This window comes from Peromyscus californicus, unplaced genomic scaffold (assembly GCF_007827085.1).
Source record: "Peromyscus californicus insignis strain IS unplaced genomic scaffold, ASM782708v3 Scaffold_11__1_contigs__length_118956290, whole genome shotgun sequence".
Lineage (NCBI taxonomy): Eukaryota > Metazoa > Chordata > Mammalia > Rodentia > Cricetidae > Peromyscus > Peromyscus californicus.
In genome coordinates, this window is record NW_026294402.1 from 71,029,155 (window position 1) to 71,049,095 (window position 19,941).

Genomic DNA, 19,941 nt, shown 5'->3' on the forward strand with positions numbered 1-19,941 from the left:
AAATACCCAACAGTCCAATTAAAAAATGGGCTATAGAGCTAAATAGAGAATTCTCAACAGAAGAAGCTCAAATGGCTGAAAGACATTTAAGGAATTGCTCAACATCCTTAATCATCAGGGAAATGCAAATCAAAACAACTCTGAGTTACTATCTTACACCTGTCAGAATGGCTAAGATCAAAAACACTGAAGACAGCTTATGTTGGAGAGGATGTAGAGCACAGGGAACACTCCTCCACTGTTGGTGGGAATGCAAACTTGTATAGCCACCTTGGAAATCAATATGGTGTTTTCCAAGCCTTGTTTTCTAAGACTCCAAGGAAATTGGAATGCTGTAAAGAATTACCCTCTTAAGGATATATAAAACTCATTAACAAATTCACCATTTCCCCTATATTTTTAGGCAACAGGAATTTGCTTCATCATGACATGTAATTATACAATACCAAACAAGAGTTGTGCAGTTTGGGGAAATTTTCAGTCTTAACCATGTTAGGCATAATTTCTTTTTTTACACAACCTGGTTTCTGTGTTAATTTGGAAGTAAAAGATGACAGCAAATGACCCTAGCCTTTTCAACCAAAGCCTTGAGGAAAAAGTGATATGGTTTGTGTAATCTGATACATAGATACAAAAATTGAAACTCATAGATTTATCTTTATAGCAAAACTAAAAATACTAGAAACTAAAAAAGAAATAAGGAAACATTACAGGAATGAGAGAAACAAAATCTCTCAACACAAGAATTTCCATAGAGACACTGAAAATGTGCAAAGGATCCTTTCCTTCCTGGCTAATTTTCTTGGATTTGATTTATTTTGCTTTCCCTTTTCTTTTTAATGTATTTTGGAATAACATTCATTATTTTCTGGCTCTTATTTAGTCCCATTCATCAACAACCATAGCTAATAGTAAAGAAAATATCCTGGTTTGTTTATTAATATCCAATATGATCACAATTATCCTTCATCCTGTAATTGATATGTAGATGCTAACATATCCTAAAGAAAAATATTAACTTTCATCAATCACGTATCTATGAAGTAGATTTTTTTGGGCTGTGTGTTAAGGGAAAATTATTTGGACCAACTTCTTATAATGACCCAACATGAGAGATTTGAGCCCACATTTTACCTGTAGGCCATGAATGTCACTCAAGAGGCAGAGTTTTAATGCAGAGCTCGGGAACTTTGCTCCACTCAGCTGACCCTGGGTAGTAAGGTTGAAAATTAGGGGGACAGTTTGTGCTGCTCTCCCTTTTAAATCTGCTTTCAAAGCTAAACAGATACACAAAACTTTGTCGTCCTTTAACTTGTAAGTATATACTAGACAGATAACATTTTTCAAAGGCTCTTGTGCATATGGAAACTCGATAGATCTTAATAAATGATTCAAAGTCATTTAGGTTGTTTTGCAGGAGCAGGAGTAATGGGATGAGTAATTAAATGATCATGTTTCATATTTTCCACAGAGTTAGAAACAAGTGACTGCAGGTAAATGCACATTTCTCAAAAGCAGTAAATAACATCAGAGTACAAGTTAGTAACCTAATTGGCATTTCTTATTATATGTCCCCATAGGCTTAGGCTAGATGGGACAGCATCCAATGTATAAAGAGTTAATATTGCAATAAATTCAGAACTAGCATCACAGTTCACTTACCCAAGAAAATGAACACTATCATGTTGGACAACGAGCTGTTCACCTGGGAGAAAGGCAGAAGTGCTGACACCAACCAGCTTGCTTCCCAAAGGAAACTTCCGGAATAAGCTTTCAGTTTCTGCTCTCGCTTCCTAAGAGCACAGCCAATTAGAGTCAGCTTCTGATGTCACCGTTTCCTCACCAATTTGTTCTGAGCTGTGAACTTTCTTAATTACATTCAAATCCAATTGTTCTCCTCAGTGTGTGAACCCAGGATATTATGCTCCCACGAAATCTTGCAAACCCAATAACAGGGGTAAATGATGCATTCTCTGCACATTGACTAGAACACTAAGCTGTGCTTCCTGAATGTAACTGTCTTCCAAGACATTTGACCGTGTTTAGTCCCCTACTCATGAAAATGTCTCATTAAGTCAATTTCTTATAATTTCAGGATTATAGAAAAGGAACGACGATGTAAACAACCCAGGAAAATTATTGTAAATCCAAGTTACATTCAAATGTGGAACGGATGTTTCTCATGTTGGCAAATGCTTCAAATTCCAAGATGACTAAAAACTATGCCACATCTGCCCCCGTTTCTTCAAACCCAGCCACAGTGTGAAAAGAGACTACTTTCAGTGATGCACAAATTCTTCACAGGAAGTGAACTGTTCACTGTATCTCCATCACTCTGACTTGGATGCCGTTATTCCTCACTTTAATCTACAACTTCCTTGATGTTCAATGAAACAAATGACCCTGATCCCCTTTTTTAATCTACGTTTGGTAAATATAAAGTATTACCTTCAGCGAGAAGTTAAAAAAAAAAAAGAGAGAGATAGGCAAATGAAAGAGAAGCATCTGTGTTCCCATTGCTACATGATTTATTGTTTTTATTACATTCTGCTAATGTTCATTTTTACATAAGCAGAGACATTAGGTTTTATTTTCAAAATGCATACGGTTTACTAAAGTCCAATGAACTGAAATTATAACATTATAAATTATCTCTGTAGATTTAAGTAAATAACTTAGTATCAGACATTACTTCTCTGGAAATGGATTGATTATATCACGGTTGTAAATCACATTATGCTTGCATGCAGGTTTTGTATAACAGAAGTCTGCTAATGACAATATTACACCCAGTGATTTATTTGATAGAAGAAATATAGTACTATAAAAATTAATCTCCTCTCTTCTTGAGTGCATGAATTAAATCAGAGGGGACAAATCCTAATGATACACAAAATATAGCAATGACTCTTGTGAGTAGCCTCCAGAACCAGGGTATATAATTCAATGCAGTGTTTTGGGGGAGACAATTGCAAAATTTTGCCGAGTTCCAAGGGGGAACAGACCTAGACCTCACCCCCTGATGGAACAGTACCAACACAACATTTTGAACACAGAATATGAAACGGGATATGTCTTAGTGAAGTAATAATTGGAAGATAAAACCTAGCATACAGATTTCCTCTTTGACTCATGTTGCCTCATTCTGTTATGTGATTATACTTCAATATAAATTCTAATATAATTTCATCACTGTCCTGCTGGTTTCAGTACCTTTAACTCTGCTTGATCATATGTTAGGCAACTGTTCACATACTACCTTCTGGCACCCATTCCTGTGATCCTCAAATACATTTTTAAAAAATGACCTTTAAGTTTAATTATCTTTGTGTCACCACACTGGAGAAAACAGCATTACTCAATTTACTGGCTGTGTTAGTCAGGGTTCTCTATAGGAAGAAAATTTACAGAATCTTTCTCTGTATGTATTGGAAGGGGATTTATTAGAATGATTTACAGGCTGTGGTCAGCTAACCCAACAATGGCTGCCATAGAAGGTCCAAGAATCCAGTAGATGTTTAGTCTATGAGTCTGGATGTCTCAGCTGGTCTTCAGTACACACTGGAATTGCAAAGAGGTGGGCTCTAAGGCCAGTGAAGGAATGAACTTGCTAGCCAGAGCAAGAACAAGCAGGCAAAGAGAGAAATATTCCTTCTTTCATGTCCTTATATAGGCTTCCGACTGAAGGTGTGGACCAGATTAGAGGTGAGTCTTCCCACTTCTAAAGATATGAATTAAAGGTGTGTTTTCTCACCTCAAAGACCTGGATTAAAAGTGGATCTTTCCACATCAAATTAAGCGAAAATTCTTCAAAGGTGTTCCCCTCCATTTTGGAGTTTTAGTTCATTCCAGGTGTAGTCGAGTTGATAGGGCCATCACACTGGCTTTATTTGTAACCACATTATTTTAATTTCTGCCCTCTACCAGAGTTTCTGACATCATCAGTAGTACTTTCTCAACTATCCTCTCCAGGATGGTTCCTACAACATTCATACGCAGTTGAAATCTTTCTCTGCACAACTCTCCCCAATGGCAAACATGTTTTCTGATCCTGTCCCTAGTCCTTAATTTCTAAAATAAATGTTCAGTTCTTTTATGATGAAAATAAGAACATAATTCTTCATGGTTTTTCTGGTTTGTGTGTATAGCTGCTTCCCATATACTGATTTTAAAGTACCCTGTCTCTGTGTGACTCCTCCTGCATCTTTCCCTCCCTCCCTCACCATCTCGTTCTCTATCCGTTGTGTTCTGTCTGCCTTTTTATGCCACTCTCTGTTCACAGCCTCTCTCACTGCCATCTTCTCTTCTCTCTTCTCCATACCCTCACATATACACCCCCAGGGGTGCACCTAAGGGAAGTTGCTCCATCATTGAACTGTGCCTCCTGGTTCCACTTTTTACGTTATTTTGAACTTATGGACCAGTGAGATGACTCAGAGGATTAAGGCACTTGATGCCAATCCTTATGAGTTCAATACTAGGAACCCATGTGGTAGGAGAAGAAAACTGAATGAAACAAGTTGTATCATTGCCTTTACATATGTGCACCCACACAAAGCAAAAAAAAAGTGCAATAAAATTTATTTTGAATTAATGCCATTTCATTTTCTGATTTGTCTTAAATAAAATGTCTTTAAAAAGCATACATTTCCCTTCCCTCAGAGTTCAGGGATCCCTGCAGAAGAGGGGGTAGAAAGAATGTAAAAGTCAGAGGGGATAGAAGACACCAGGAGAATAAAGCCCTCTAAATCAATACGATCAAAGCTCACATGAACTCACAGTGACAGAGGCAGCATGTACAGGACCTGCATGGGTCTGCACCAGGTCCTCTGCATACAGATTATGGCTTCTATTTTGGTGTTTTTACATGATTCTTGAGTGTATGAATGAGTGGGTCTCTTATTCTTGTGCTTTCTCTTGGGCTCTTTTCCTTCTGTTGGTTTGTCTTATCCGACTTCAGTGTGATAGTTTTCGTCTTATCTTATTATATTTTATTTTATCTTGTTTGGTTGCTATATCTTAGAAGCCAGTTCTTTTCTAATGAGAGACAGAAAGGGAATGGATCTGGATGGGAGGGGAGCTGGAGAGGTACTGGGAGGGGTAGAGGGAAGAGAACCTGTAATTAGAATATATTATGGGAGAAAAGAATCTATTTTAACTAAAAGGAGAAAATATTCTCAGATAATTCTCCAAAATACTAATCGTAAGTGAGAGACTATATCAGAATCTAAGTGAATGTATCTATTTATGCTACTTGATAGGAAATATGCACATAGGCTGAACAGAACTTGTCAAGTGACCTTTGATTTCAAAAAGTCAAGCAATAAAAACAGTTAGTAGTAAACAAGCATAAAACTTTTAACCTTTGAGATAATATTCATACTAATATTATTTGTGTATACTATAAACTACAGTGGTTCTAAACATTTGGTTTATGCTGCTTCATTTACTTTTCCAAAGTGCTTTATGATGTAGAAACTATTTTTTTATGACTGAGGAGCAAGATGAATCAGTAAAATGCCTGCTGTACAAACATGTGGATCTGAGTTCAGATCCCCAAGATCCAAGTAAATGTCAGGAACAGTGGAGCCCACTTGTAACCCCAGGACTTGAGGGTTGGTGAGTAGTGGAAACAGCAGTTAACCTGGAGCTAACTGGCCAGACATCTGACTGAATTGATGAGTGCTAAGCTAAATGATAGACCTTTTTTTTTCCTTTGGCACCTGAAGAAGACACTTGAGGTGGATCTCTAACCTCTTCCCAAATACACTCAAGCATGACATATACAACTGCACATACATGTCTACCCACACAAACATACATACACACACTGTACACACACACACACACACACACACACACACACACACACACACACACACACACACATACACACATACAGACACAACAAGAGTTTATTATTTTCCTAATATTATTGATGGTCAAACAGATATGGAATATAAGTAACTTTCCAAGGTCACAAATGAGGTCAACTCTACAGCTGATGATCACAATCACTGTAGCACATTGCTTCCATTTATGGAATAACATTAGTCAATTAGCATGAAAATGACTGATCATCATATCTCTGTCTGCATTTATTAAGGTTTTCTGGATGACCAAATAAATGAACAATTTTTGTAAATACTTCAACATCTTAAGAACAAAATGTGTTCTATACAGATGTGTTATACATAAATATTAGTAGATTTATACAGACATAATTATTTGTTTCATATATAACATTTGAATTTTATCCAGTTGTTTTATATTTACAGTGTATTTTATTAATGTATTCTCAAATTTGCGGAAGTTTATGACTTTGGGTTGTACATTTAATCCTGGTATAATGCCTCCTTTGTCACATTCCCACCTTCACTTTTACTTTGCCTGATTGAAACTAACTATACTTTTGTTGTTCATGCTCAGAGTATCTTTGCTCATAATTTTAGTTTAGAATTTTTCTTACTAGTTTAAATATACTTATGATAAGCAATTGGTAACTAGAATTTTAGTATAGTTGGTCAATTAATTTGGTTTTGTTATAATATATATTTGTTTTGATGCATTTGTTGACTTCTTTATTCTCAACGGTTTTCTTCAAATTATTACTGTTTCTTAATGTTTATTTTTATTCATTTAATTATGTACAGGTATGTGCATGTTAATGAATGTCTTAGGGAACCCTAACCTGGGTTAGATTCCCTGGAGCTGGAATTGCAGGCAATGTGATTTGACATGTGAGTGCTGGGAACAGAATTTAGGTCCTTTGAAGGAGCTCTTAACAGCTGAACCATCTCTCCAGCCCCTGGAGTTACTTCTATCACCCCAAATATCCACCTTTCTGATAACTTTCCTGAACTATCAAAGATCTTAACACCTACTTTAAACACTGCACAAGTGTTGGTTGCCCAGTGGATATCTATGTAGCTTTTCTCCCCAAATCTTACTTCAATTATTAGTTAAGCACTTTTTACTGTGGCCTCACTGACAGTTGAAACAGGTGGTCACTATCTCCACAAAGGTCCTGAAAAGTTTAAACACAGATGTCCTGGGTCATCTGGTCCCTTCCTCCTCCTCCTTCTGTATAATGTGTATATAACAGATGTAGCTTCAGTAGCACTTGGGGTAGTCTCATGCCTGAGAACTTTCTCTTAGCTTGTGGCTGGAATCCTAGGCCTGTATCACCTGCAGGCTATAAAGTGATGCCTCCTCCTCTCTAAGGAGTTGAATCCTCGATCACACCTTGCAGACTGTGAAGATGCAGCCTTTTCTCTGAAACTTTATTGCAAGAAAGTGAAAGATGAGTAAACTTCAGCTTCCTAAAGCCATTCACTCAATTTCGTATTCTGCATTAAAGTGAAACCTAAACAGTAAATACTGAATTTCAGTCGTGAATGTGGGTATCGAGATTTGCTGCTGTTTATTTATTGTCTTTGTTTTCTACTGTTTTTAGATTTTGTTTTAGCAGTATTTAGTAGTATTTCTTAAAAATATCGTCCTGGGGAAGCATCCTTTTAGACTGATGAACTGTCTCAAATTGTCAACCTTTGATACATTCTGGCCCACAGACCCATGGTTTCTTTTTCCATTTAGACACCAAATCTAAGATGGATTTAAGGATTATAGCGTAGGATATGTAGTGTGATGTAGCAGGTCAGCAGACAGAAAGGGAGACTGTTGAGAGACAGCAACTGAGGTGCAAGACGCCCTGCTAAAGAGACTTGACCTGGGGACAGGTTTTGATGTAAGATGTTCCTGGGTGAGAATTCTTGGAAGGAAAAATGTGTCTGATTTCCTCTTATTGAGAGTAATATACCCACACAATCCTAAGAGAGAGAAAAGAGATATAGCGGGAAAGGGAGACAGAGACAGATACACAGAGAAAGACACATACACGGAGAAAGAGAAAAAAAGAGAGGGAGACAGAGACACGGAGACAGAAAGACACATACAGATAGAGACAGAGACAGAGAGACAGAGACAGAGAATAAGAGTGCCTCCTCCACTGCACTGCTATAGAAACACCACTGTTACTGAGAACAACCTGCAGAGCAGGCAGCAGTGGTCAGGTGCCAGCATGTGGTGTGGTTATAAGTCTAGCAAACTGACTGGTTTCTGGTGCTTGTGGCAGCACATGCGAGAAGAAGGTTAGGTTGCATTACCAGTTGGGAGAAAAGAGGAAAGAGGAAGTTCACTGGAGTAAACTTCTACATGTGCTCATAACTCAGCCTCACTGTCCGCACAGAAAGAAGGAAAGAAAGCCTGTTAACGGGTGAAAAATGTGTGAATGTATTTGAAGTTCTTAGCTGTCTCAATTCTTGTAGGAGCACCTCTGCTAAAGTGGATTATGGCCAGGACACATTATAAACACAATATGATCACTCTTATTCCCCAAATTCCATCCAGATATTAAAATTACTATGTATTTTCCAGCCTTGTTGCCACTGACTTGTTTTAGATACAAAGTGTGTTTGTTAAGGAGGCTATAGAGATGGTTCAATGGTTAAGAGCACTGGCTGCTCTCACAGAGGACCAGAATTCTATTCTCAGCATCATAAGGCAATTTACAATGATTGGTTACTCTAGTTCCAAGGAGATCTGATGCCCTCTTCTGGCCTTATTTGTGGTGCACAGACATACATTCAGGCAAAATACCCATGCCAAAAAAAAAAAAAAAAAAAAAAAAAAAAGAATAACAAGCCTTTTTGTAGAAACCTATCTGATTTCTAAAGAACGTTTGAGTCTCAAATTCACAGGTGACATGGCTATTGATACACTCTCCAGAATGCAAATCTGCCTTACCAATCCCTCTGTTGCTTGCCATGTATTTCATAGCATGAGTTTCATATTTCCTCTTGCTCTCCATCAGTTTTCACATGCCCAATGTTATTTCCTGTGAGAGCCTGGCTTCTCTTTAAATGATGTACAACTCCTGGCAAGGGGTAGTTTCTTCTTCACAATGCGAATGTGTTGCTTCTGTCCAGACCATCCTGCCTTACATGTGCTAGCAAACTAAAGGAAGCTTTTCTATGCAGAACAGGAAACTTTACCCTCTTTAATATCTGACAAGTGAAAGTTGATTGAACTTCAAATATTCTTTGCATTGTGTGGGTATGGGTGAGAACTGAACCCTCTTGATCATACATCTTTTCATATAAAGTCTAGCTAAATAGGAAACACTGTAATTTTTTGTTATTATCTAATTTTGTTTTAATGCCCTGATAAAATACTCTGAGTAAAGAAACTTGGAGAGAAAGGGGTATACTTGGTTTACACTTCCAGGTCATAATCCATTGTAGAGGAGAATCAGAGCAAAAACTCAAGGTTGGAATTTGAAGCATAAGTCACAGAGGAATGCGTATGCTGCCTCACTCTTTAGCTTGCTTGCAAGCTTGTGCTCAGCTGGTGTTCTTATACAATCCAGGATCACCTGCCTGGGGATTATACTTCCCATAGTGGGCTAGGCCCTTCTGCACAAATTAAGCCAATCAAAACAATCCATCACAGGTATGTCCACAGAGCAACCCGATAAAGATAATTATTCAGTCAAGATGTTTTAAGTAATTCAAGTTAACAGCACTGAATGCTGTCAAGGGTGGCTAGAGAGATGGCCCAAGGGTTACGAAGACTTGATGCTGTTCCAGAGGATTCAAGTTTGGTTTCCAACACCCATATTAGGTGTCTTACAACCACCAATAACTCCAGCTCCAGGGGATCTGATGTTGTCTTCTGACCTCTGTTGGCACCCAAACACAGATGCATATACATGTAGACATAAATGCATGTGTAAAAATAGAAATAAATCTTTAAAATAATGCTTAGTGGGACATTGGCCTCATCTCTCCTTGTTCCTCAGATTTGCAAAATTAAACGATATAAAGTACTGTGCCGAGATCTTTTCACTTACTTAGTTAATCAGGAAAAGAATTTTGAGATTTACGAAGAGGCATTGTGCTAGGTAATGGTTGGCACAGAAATCATTCGAATATAACATAGTCCCCCTCTGCAAGTAACTGTACCTCAATAGGAAAGAAATGGCCCAATTCTACACTGATTTGGGAAGAAAATAGGTACTATGATGTACTTAAGGGAGACCAAAGAGATCAATGAATTAGTAACATTAGAAAGACAATTTTACTTTTATCAAAATGTTTACCTTTTAACCTTAAGAAAATCATAGCTGTCTTAGATTCTTGTCTTGTTACTTTCTTTTCCTGATAGAAATTCCTGATGGACGTAACTTACGGGAGAAGGGGCTTATTTTGGCATAAAGTTCAAGGTTATAGTCTATTATGGTGGAGAGTGTAGAAGCATCAGAAACTTGAGACAGTTGGCTCCATCCACAAGGACAGAGAGCAATGCCTGTGTGTTGCTGCTCAGCTCCTTTGTCTGCAAATACAGTTCTGGATCACAGTCATGGAATGGTGTCATCCAGAGTGGATGGATCTTCTCATATCAATTAACAAAATTAAGGCAGTTTCCCAGAGACCCATCTCTCAGGTCATTCAAGTTGACAATTAACACTACCCGTTATAATAGCTGAGTTGTACAAAAACACTTAAGAAAGGACTAAAGAGTTCTGAAATTTCAAAAACAGTTTGTGGGAATTTTTTCTAAGTAAAAATTATCCATGTGCTCTGTCATGGTGTATAGAGTTACCAGATCACACTTGTGAGTCCTGAGATACATAAACCAAGGCAGTTCACGCTTCACCTGAGGCGTGGACAAAAATGCCCCATCCTATCCTCAGAAATTGGTTCTGACAGATCTTGTCTGCATAGGTCATAATCTTTGAGACTGAGACCCTAAATCTCCATTTGTATCTTTCCATATCTTAAAAATTAAAGTCTTGTGTCTGTGATACAGGCTTAGTAACTTTAAAAGGGAATTATTTCCTGAAACTCCATGCATGTAAATGCATTTGTATCTGCCTCTCAGTTTTGCTTAACACCCATCTCTTTAAATTTTCAGTACTCTCTAATTCCTGGATTTTGACATGACTTTATTTATTAAAAAATCACTTTAGTACCAAATGCAATTTTAAAAAAATAACATAGCATGAAATGGAGGCAAAGAGCAAAGAAGTTATTAGAAGAAAGTGAAGAGCTGAGTAATGATTATTATACATACCATTGGCCATGACATTTTGTATATTTACAAAGGTGGGGTTAAGCAGCCTACAGATCTTCTGTTGTCCTTCTAACCCTAAGAATGCTTCTCTAGAATGCTATTATAACAACAAAATATAATCAAAATACACACACACACACACACACACACACACACACACACACACACACACTTCCTCTGCAATAGAAGACTGGTCAACTTGTGGCTAATATTAGGATGGATTCTAAAATACTGAAGAGTAATGAAAAGGTTGCTTACTCCTACGGAAAACCCTCTAAAGGTACTATTTTCTGTGATAGGTCTTGAGATGACAAAAGACAGAAATCTTCAAGATTTTGTATCTACAGTTACCTTCTGAAAGACTATCTGGAAGTCCATTGCTAACTTAGCTCCAAGTGACCCCGTCTGACAGTGGTAGAAAGTTTTATTTTGGCTTATAATTTTTTAAATAAACTATTTTAACTTGAAAATTTGTAGTGGGAAGAACGCCTATGAACCTATGACATGAGGATAGAATGTGGCCATGTTATTAGAAAGGAGCAGAGTTGTATAATTTAGATCGTGTGGAAGTGAGATTGTGTTGAAATTTCCTGAACATTAAGAAACCAAACAATGAATGAACTAGAATGAAATCCTTCCAACTCCAGTTAGACATGGGAGGAGAGGTCCACAGATACTCTCCTGGAGATACAATGGCATATGCTCTAAAATGAATGAGGGAATTGTTGGCCCCCTTGAGGCATAGACATGTACAAATTGAGAGATAAAAGATAGGAAAATATCTACACAGCCAATGAATGGAAGCCAAGAATGAGCTGGTATAGCTATTACAATATTTGATAAAGAGATTTCAAATACAAATTCATCAGGGAAATATGAGGACCACTACATATTAATAAAGCAAACAATCACAAATATTTTTGCATCAAATCTCAGGGCTCTTAATTTCATAGAACAAACACTAAAAGGCCTGTTTGAGACTTTGGCTAAATCTTGCTGTAACAGTGGGCAGAGATATCCACTTTTCACACTTAGTTAGATAGGTTTTCAAACTAAAAACTAAAAAGGGCAAATTATAACACAACTAAATCGGACGTAACGCATATTTATAGCATAACAGGTAGGGAATACACATTCTTTGTAGTGGTCCACAGAACCTTCCCTAAAACTGATCATGTTATAGGATTCAAAGCAAGTGTTTAAAAGTACAGAAGAATCAAATAATGGCTCTTATCAGATCCTAGAGGAATGAAAGAAGAAATCAACAGCAAGAGAACCTTCAGTGTGTAGGTTTATCCTGTCTACTTGAGACAAACCCTCCTCCCTGTTGTCTGTGAGGATGGTTTCTAGATTAGGTCAGTGACAGTGAAAGACTCACTCCAATGTCGGTCTCATCATCCCATAGATGGAGGTCTTGTACTGAATAGAAAAGACAAAGGAATGGGCTGGAGGGAGGTTCCGTGATGACCAGAGTCCCACCTCCACATCAGGTGGGTCACAAATGCCTTTAACTCCAGTTCTGGGGGATCCAGTGCCCTCTACCATAAGCAACCACGTGTGTGGTATGTATTCATATACATACATATAAACAAAACATCCAGAAAAAGACAAAGGAAGCTGTGCACCAGCCTTCCCCTCTCTGCTTGCCGAGTGCAGATGCAATCCAATCCATCCCCACTGCTGTGCCTCCTCTGCCACAACTGATGGAATCTTCCTGAACTGTACATTGAAGTAAAACCTTTCGATTTATGTTTCCTTTGTCGTGTATTTTTTTTCACAGCAATTAAAAAAAACAGTGAAAACACACAGAAACAATGTAAGTGATTGGAAATAAAACAATATACTTTTTTTAAATTTTATTTTATTTTATTTTACAATATAATTTAATTCTACATATCAGCCACAGATTCCCTTGTTCTCCCCCCCTCCCGCCCCCCTCCCCTTCCCCCAGGCCACCCCCCATTCCCATCTCCTCCAGGGCAAGGACTCCCCCGAGGATTGAGATCAACCTGGTAGACTCAGTCCAGGCAGGTCCAGTCCCCTCCTCCCAGGCTGAGCCAAGCGTCCCTGCATAAGTCCCAGGTTTCAAACAGCCGACTCATGCACTGAACACAGGACCCGGTCCCACTGTCTGGATGCCTCCCAAACAGATCAAGCCAATCAACTGTCTCACCTATTCAGAGGACCTGATCCTGTTGGGGGCCCCTCAGCCATTGGTTCATAGTTCATGTGTTTCCATTCGTTTGGCTATTTGTCCCTGTGCTTTATCCAACCTTAGTCTCAACAATTCTCGCTCATATAAACCTTCCTCTTTCTCGCCAATTGGACTCCCGGAGCTCCACCTGGGGCCTGGCCGTGGATCTCTGCATCCAATTCCCTCAGTCATTGGATGGGGTTTCTAGCACGACAAGAACAGTGGATCACTGAAGAACCAGTGAGGACAGTCTAAAAATCCCAAAAGCATAGAAAATAATGGCACAACTTGCTCAGGCATCTGAGACGTAGCTTAGGCAGTTCTGAGAGGAAAGTCCCCAACTCTAAGCACTCCCATTAAAACATCAGAAGGACACAAAACAACTATTCTAATGATGTGCCCCAAGGTCTCAGAAAAATAATAACAAGCCAACTACACGTGCAACATATGGCAAGAAATATTAAAGATTAAGGGGGAAAACTAATGAGATGGAAACCAAATCAACAATGTACAAAATCTGTCAAAGAGTTAATTACTTGAAAAGATAAACTGATCTGACAAATTCCTAGGCAAACTAATCATAAGATTATTGAGAAGACCAAAACCTTAAAAAGTAGACGTGAAAAGAGAATTGCTCTAACAGGCTCCAGAAAAAAATGTGCACAGTGGACTGGTGGGCTGGCTCAGCAGGTAAAGGTGCTTGCCACTAAGCTGGTGACCTGAGTTTGATCTCCAGGATCCACAGGATAAAAGGAGAAAACTGATTCACAAATTGTCTTTTAGCTCCATACAAGTGCAGTTGGCATGCATGTGCTCACATGCACACATTAATTCATAAATGCAAAAAATGCACAGCATGGTAAAAACAGAGGGTTAACACCAACTTTTAAGGATTGTTATTTCGTAGGAATGGTTACACTGAGGAATGGAATTGTTAATCTTGGTCTTGAGCAGATGCTGTTAGCGGGTGTTGGAGGTGGGTAGGGGAAAGAATAGTGCAGAATGAGGCATTGTATCTGTTGGTTGGTTCCGAGGTCTAGCAGTGTTCAGATATACATTTCAGTTAATGTTGCTAGGCATTGGAGGGTAAGTCCCAGTGCCCAAAGGATGTTAGAAGTAGCAAAATAATCACCATAATTGTCCTGATAGTCTTTTGGAAGGACTGTCTTCTAGGGGTGGCCTTTGTGTTATTCTCACTAGAATCATCTGAACTGGAGTTGTGCAGAGAAGAGGATGGATGAGGGAAGGACTCTTTGCTAGGACCACCACATCTAGAAGACAGTTACAACTGTACCCAGGGATTCATATGTGCATTTCTGGGAAGATGCTTATGTTTATTGTGCACAAAGTTCATTCCACATCTGAACTTTATAAGTCCTGAAGGAGAGCATATGGTTAAAAGGGTAGCTTGAAAGACCGACTGAAAATGGTCCTCTTGAACACAGAATTGTTAAGCCATGTCTGGACAGTGTGAGTTAATTCATGTTGCTAGGTTGACTGGAGGGGCAGAGGGAGGCTCACAGGGCGAGATCTGCAACGCTGTGCTGTGTTGAGATTGACATACTCCTGCCGTAGGTGCACCTTCAGTACTGCATAGGGATACGTTTATTGAGCAGGAACACGCCTTCTTCCTCATATTTTAGTATATAGATCTGATGATAAACTTATGAATGCTGTACTTCATGTGGTCTGTGGCTTTGTGTTTCCTTGTCAGCTGAGCATTGAAGGATTGCAGAATTTTAATGATAACTTTCCAGTCCTTCCATCTAGAGGCCTGCTGCCATTTTTGTCTTCTATGAAAGTTTTGTTGCCAAGGAAGACAAGATTGTAATTTTTGTCTGACAGATTGAGATGGCCTGGTGTATTCTTGGTTATCAAAATTCTCATGTAGCCTGGGGTCTTTAGTTAGTGAATATTCACAATGTGGGGGCAGCAGGTACATACTGTACAATCTCAGTCACCTAAATGTGTGTACACTTGCAGGATCTAGGACACATCAAGTTGAACTGCTTGTGACTGGGTGACTTTGTCCTTGGCTTCTTGTGTTTTGTTTTCTATAATGCACATACTAAAAAAATAAATAAAAACTTCCTTTAAAAACTGAAAAAATACGAAGATTTATTGAGGAAGAAATACACTGTAAACTTACTTCCATCCCCCTTAAAAAGGAAAATCAGAAAGAAATGGATAAATTCCTAAACACATTTGATCTCCTGAAATTAAATCAAGAAGATATAAATAGCTCAAATAGGTCTGAAGCAAGCAATAGGACAGATAATTAGATGTCACAACATAAAGGAAATGGCAGGACCAGATGGATTTACTACTTGTTACCATCAGAAAACTCTTTAAAAAGAGCCAAGACCAATGCCATTCAAGAATGTTTGACAACAGTCAAGACCCAAGACCCCAAACTTGAAAATTTCTAGAGGAAAAGAGGGAAAACATTTTATAATATAAGCACAAACAAGGGCTTCCAGAAAATAACTCAAGTAGAACAGAAAATAACCTCAAAAAAATCAATAAATAGAACTGTATGGAATTAAAATCTTCTGTACAGAAAAGTAAACAACCCCCCAAATAAAAGATAGAATGGGAGAAAAATCTCTCTCAATTACACATTAGACATATATATCCCCTGTCTAATGTATAATATAGGTGGATGATATAGTCATCTATATAGTCATCATGTGTCTATTGTATACACACACACACATATGTATCAGTAAAAATTGAACACTAAGTGAACACTAATATCCTCTAGTTCTCAAAAGAAGAAACACAAATGACGAATAGATATTTGAAAAAGTGTTCAGTATCATTAGCCATGAGGGAAATGCAGATAAAAACTACTTTGATATTCTATATGACCCCAACAGAATTTTCATCACCAAGAAAACAGACAGCAAATGTTAGCAAGAATGTTGGAAAACAGTAACTCTCTTTCTCTCCTGATGGGAATGTAAACTGGTGCCACCAGTGTAGAAATTGGTAGGAAGGTTCCTCAAATTGCTAAAAATGGAACGAACACAAGACTTGGTTATGCTTTTTCTGGGTGTATGCACAACATCCTATCACTGAGACACTAGCACTTCCACATTCATTTCCTGGGTAGAAACTGAAGTGTCTCCTCCTCTTCGTTTTTCGTTTTCCTTTTTCCTTGAGCTTTTATTCATTTGTTCTGAAATTTGTTCCTTGCTCACTTCAGGAGACAAGGTGAGCCTAATAGAATTTGATAATATTAGGGTGGTGAGCAGCCCTGGGGCTTTGGAGTGCAGGACAGGGGTGGACTTGGAGAAAAGAAGGACAGGTGACCAACCAGAATCAGGTGAAGAGTACAGGACCAGAGAACACATCCACAAGTTCTCTGTCACTCCTGGTGCATGGCCATTGGCTTGGATGCAAGACAAGATGCTATGTCCTCTCTTCAGGGCTGATGTCTAGTGTGTGACTGTGGATTACCCAAAAATATCCTTACCACTGACAACCTCCTCTAGGAACCTCATTTCAAAATAGCTCTCTTCCTCCAGGGAAGCCACATGATACTTCTTCGATCATACTTCCTTGAGTCAAATGTTTACCTTGATCATTTTATGTTTTCATAGAGGTTAGAATAAAATGTTCCGAATAGGAATTGGTTTTAAAATTTTAAACCATTTGCACTAAATTCTAAAGTCATGAGAATCAACTGGGTAAAAGAGGAGCCAACTAGAGGTACAGTTTAAAAGTGTAATTACCCAGAGAAAACCAATTCATGCATTCACAGACTATGAGAGTGATTTGAAAATTAAGGGTGCCATTATTCTCAGCCACAAACAGAGGAAAACTCTGATTCAGATAAGTGTGTGGCTTTGTATAACTTTTATGAAATATCTGTGTACTTAATATTAACCTTTATTGTAGTACCTCCTCTTAGAAACAATATTAAAAATCTTTTATATCATAATTATCCCTGGTTATATAAACTTATTGGAAAAATATTTTGGTCATCATGTATGGCACCAGGGTTAATTCAATCATTAACTGCAAAGATTTGACAATAATTATGAGCAAATATCCAATTTATGTATTGAACAACAACATAATTTTTCACATAGTACAGCAGGACAATGTAGATGTGATTATGGACTTCTCAGTAATATTTTACTTAAAAGCTACATAATTCAATCTTCACACTGGGAGACATATAATCACATTGTTTTGATAAGAAAGATCTTCATGAAAACACAGTACAATCAGGCATAAAAGACCTTAAATGTATACTTGTTGAACAACTGACATGCTGATACACATATAGATACAATAATAGAAACATGTTTCATGAAAAACCTAGGTTTTCTAACTCCAAAGCCCATAAAGAAAATTTAAAAGAATAGAAATACATGGCAAGTTGGGGAGTCTTTTGTTCCCCTTTTTAGTAGCAGAAAACTGTAGAAAAACATTCCCTTTGAACTTGGAGAATTGACAGTTCTTTTCATGTTCCTGTTCTTTGTTTTCTGCTGTGCATAAAGTAATAGAATGGATTGTAAATTAATACTTTCCTACTTATATAATGACCCCCCATCCCATTATTTTGTTTCAAGCAATGTGAAAACTATTTGAAAATAATCTAATGGAATTTATGCTTTTACTTGTGACATGAAATAGAGGAGTTATCCACTGAAAATTGAGTTCCATTGAAATGTTTCTAATTGTAAGGACTACACATGTTTTTGAAATGGAGTTGATTCTTGTTTGATTCACAGCTAATGCAAACCTGATATTGTTACATTGTATCAAAGTGCTAATAGCCCTCATTTCCATAATGATTACTAACATCTCTAGACACATTCATATTGTCACTTATAAACATAGTTACTATTCTTCCTGAATCAATGTGCACTGGAGTAAAACGGAGTATTACTGTACCTAACACTTTTGCACTAAACTTACCAATAGTTTATAATTATTTAATAGTTCCACATTGTGGAAAATTTAGAAGTCACGTTTCTTTTCCTCACAAACTTGGGATAATATTTAGCCCCAAATGAATGAACCCAAAATATCAAGATTTTTATGATATTATAAAATTCATAAATCATTAAACTCAAATATATTTGGTAAAATTATTACACCATTCTTATTAGTGACAAAACTAATGACATTAATATCTCTCATTGAAGGTTTGAAATACAATAGAAATAAAGGCGGATAAATTGTCCAATGTTCAGCGTAACTTGGCTCCAAAATCAACTTTTCCCATAAAGTCTTCTCATTTGTGTCATTAGCCCACAATGAGGTAAGTAGTTAAGTACCCCAACAACATTGCTATGTTTTGGGGCCTCCTGTTTTTTTTAAAACCATCTTTTCCTATGAAGGTCACTATATTAATCCAAATTGTTCAGGATTCATGGGCCCTAATGTCGAGAAGTATATACATGCTTCATGATTCCATTCCCAGAGTTTCATTTATGTATCAGTTTTATTCATCAGTTTTCTTCCAGGCAAGAGTTATTCTTGAAAATGAACTGCTTCCATAAAACAGAAACTTTAGTAAATTAAATTGATAAATGGGAAGTTTTAAAATCTCAAGTCATCCAGGTCACTTATAAAGCGCACAAGTGCCTTAAGGTCCATCTTCTTTAACCAACACTAAGAACAGTGGCAACTGTTTCGTAAACCATTATCTCTTTGAGATGACATGGGTGAGATTCCACATGGACACTCAGTCTCTTCTCTCAGACCTCCAGCCAGGCTGACAGTAATGAAGATGCTACTCCCTGTTGTCGATACCTGTGCGGTAAAAGACTTTATTTCACATGGGCTAAGAAGGTGATGCCAGGAGACACCATTTAGAGCAGCTCTCTCAAAGCTGAAGTGTTTTATAATCACCTGTAGGATTTGTAAGCACATACACTCCTGGATACCAAACCCAAGGCATTCAGGTTCAGTAAGTTTGGGATACATGTTTAATCTTAGATCCTGGGAACTGTAGGTGTTGATGGTCCAGGGACTACACCACATTTAAGATCACTAATTTAGAATAAAGGAATTATAACTTTTGATTGACCATACCCATACCACTTCTTCTCCCTTCTCTCTCTCTCTCTCTCCCCCACCCCCTGTCTCTTTTTCCACCCTTCTCCACCTTTTCCCCCTCTCAAGGCCTCCCCTCTTGTTTATATAACAAGAACTGGCATCTTAGAATCTAATACTGTCTAGCAACTTAGAGTTAATGAAGCTCAACCATAATGGATAAAATCATTATCTCATCTTTATTGAGCTGCAAGGCTATTAAGGCTTATTACCAAGAAGATTTGCAGTTATCTTCAAATCTTAAAGTGCTAATGGTCATCACAATCAGAAAATTACAGCTCTCCTTTCATGTAGTATATATATATGGTAGACAAAGCCCTCAAAGGGGAGAAAGGAGACATTGAAAATGATCATGTTCATAGATAGAGAACATCACGATATTCAGCCATATAATTTTGATAAACCTCATATAAGAGGGTAGTCTTGGCTTAGAGTACTAAAAGGCACATGGTAACAAAATCCTAAACTTTTGAAAAGAAAGTATGGATAGTTTGGTGGCATTATTTTTCTCTGAGAATGAGGAGATGGGCAAAAGGCAA

At 37.8% G+C, this 19,941-nt stretch overlaps 3 protein-coding genes across 4 annotated transcripts in view; 1 reads left to right on the forward strand and 2 right to left on the reverse strand.

The window, feature by feature from the left end:
- Positions 1–2,058, reverse strand: part of Gfral (GDNF family receptor alpha like) — a 52,767-nt gene extending 50,709 nt beyond the window's left edge. Inside the window, exon 1 of the mRNA XM_052714773.1 lies at positions 1,663–2,058. Coding sequence (XP_052570733.1) covers positions 1,663–1,684 — 22 coding nt within the window. The 5' untranslated portion in view covers positions 1,685–2,058. The remainder of the gene's footprint in view (positions 1–1,662) is intronic.
- The window catches only part of Hmgcll1 (3-hydroxymethyl-3-methylglutaryl-CoA lyase like 1), a 205,687-nt gene extending 199,119 nt beyond the window's left edge, over positions 1–6,568 (forward strand). Inside the window, exon 9 of the mRNA XM_052714759.1 lies at positions 2,096–6,568. The gene's annotated coding sequence lies outside the window, so the exon portion shown is untranslated. The remainder of the gene's footprint in view (positions 1–2,095) is intronic.
- Positions 6,569–15,419: 8,851 nt separating this feature from the next.
- The window catches only part of Hcrtr2 (hypocretin receptor 2), a 102,116-nt gene continuing 97,594 nt past the window's right edge, over positions 15,420–19,941 (reverse strand). For both annotated transcript variants that reach the window (XM_052714786.1, XM_052714795.1), the window contains exon 8: positions 15,420–19,099. In XM_052714786.1, the coding sequence (XP_052570746.1) occupies positions 19,045–19,099 (55 nt within the window). In that variant the 3' untranslated portion in view covers positions 15,420–19,044. The remainder of the gene's footprint in view (positions 19,100–19,941) is intronic.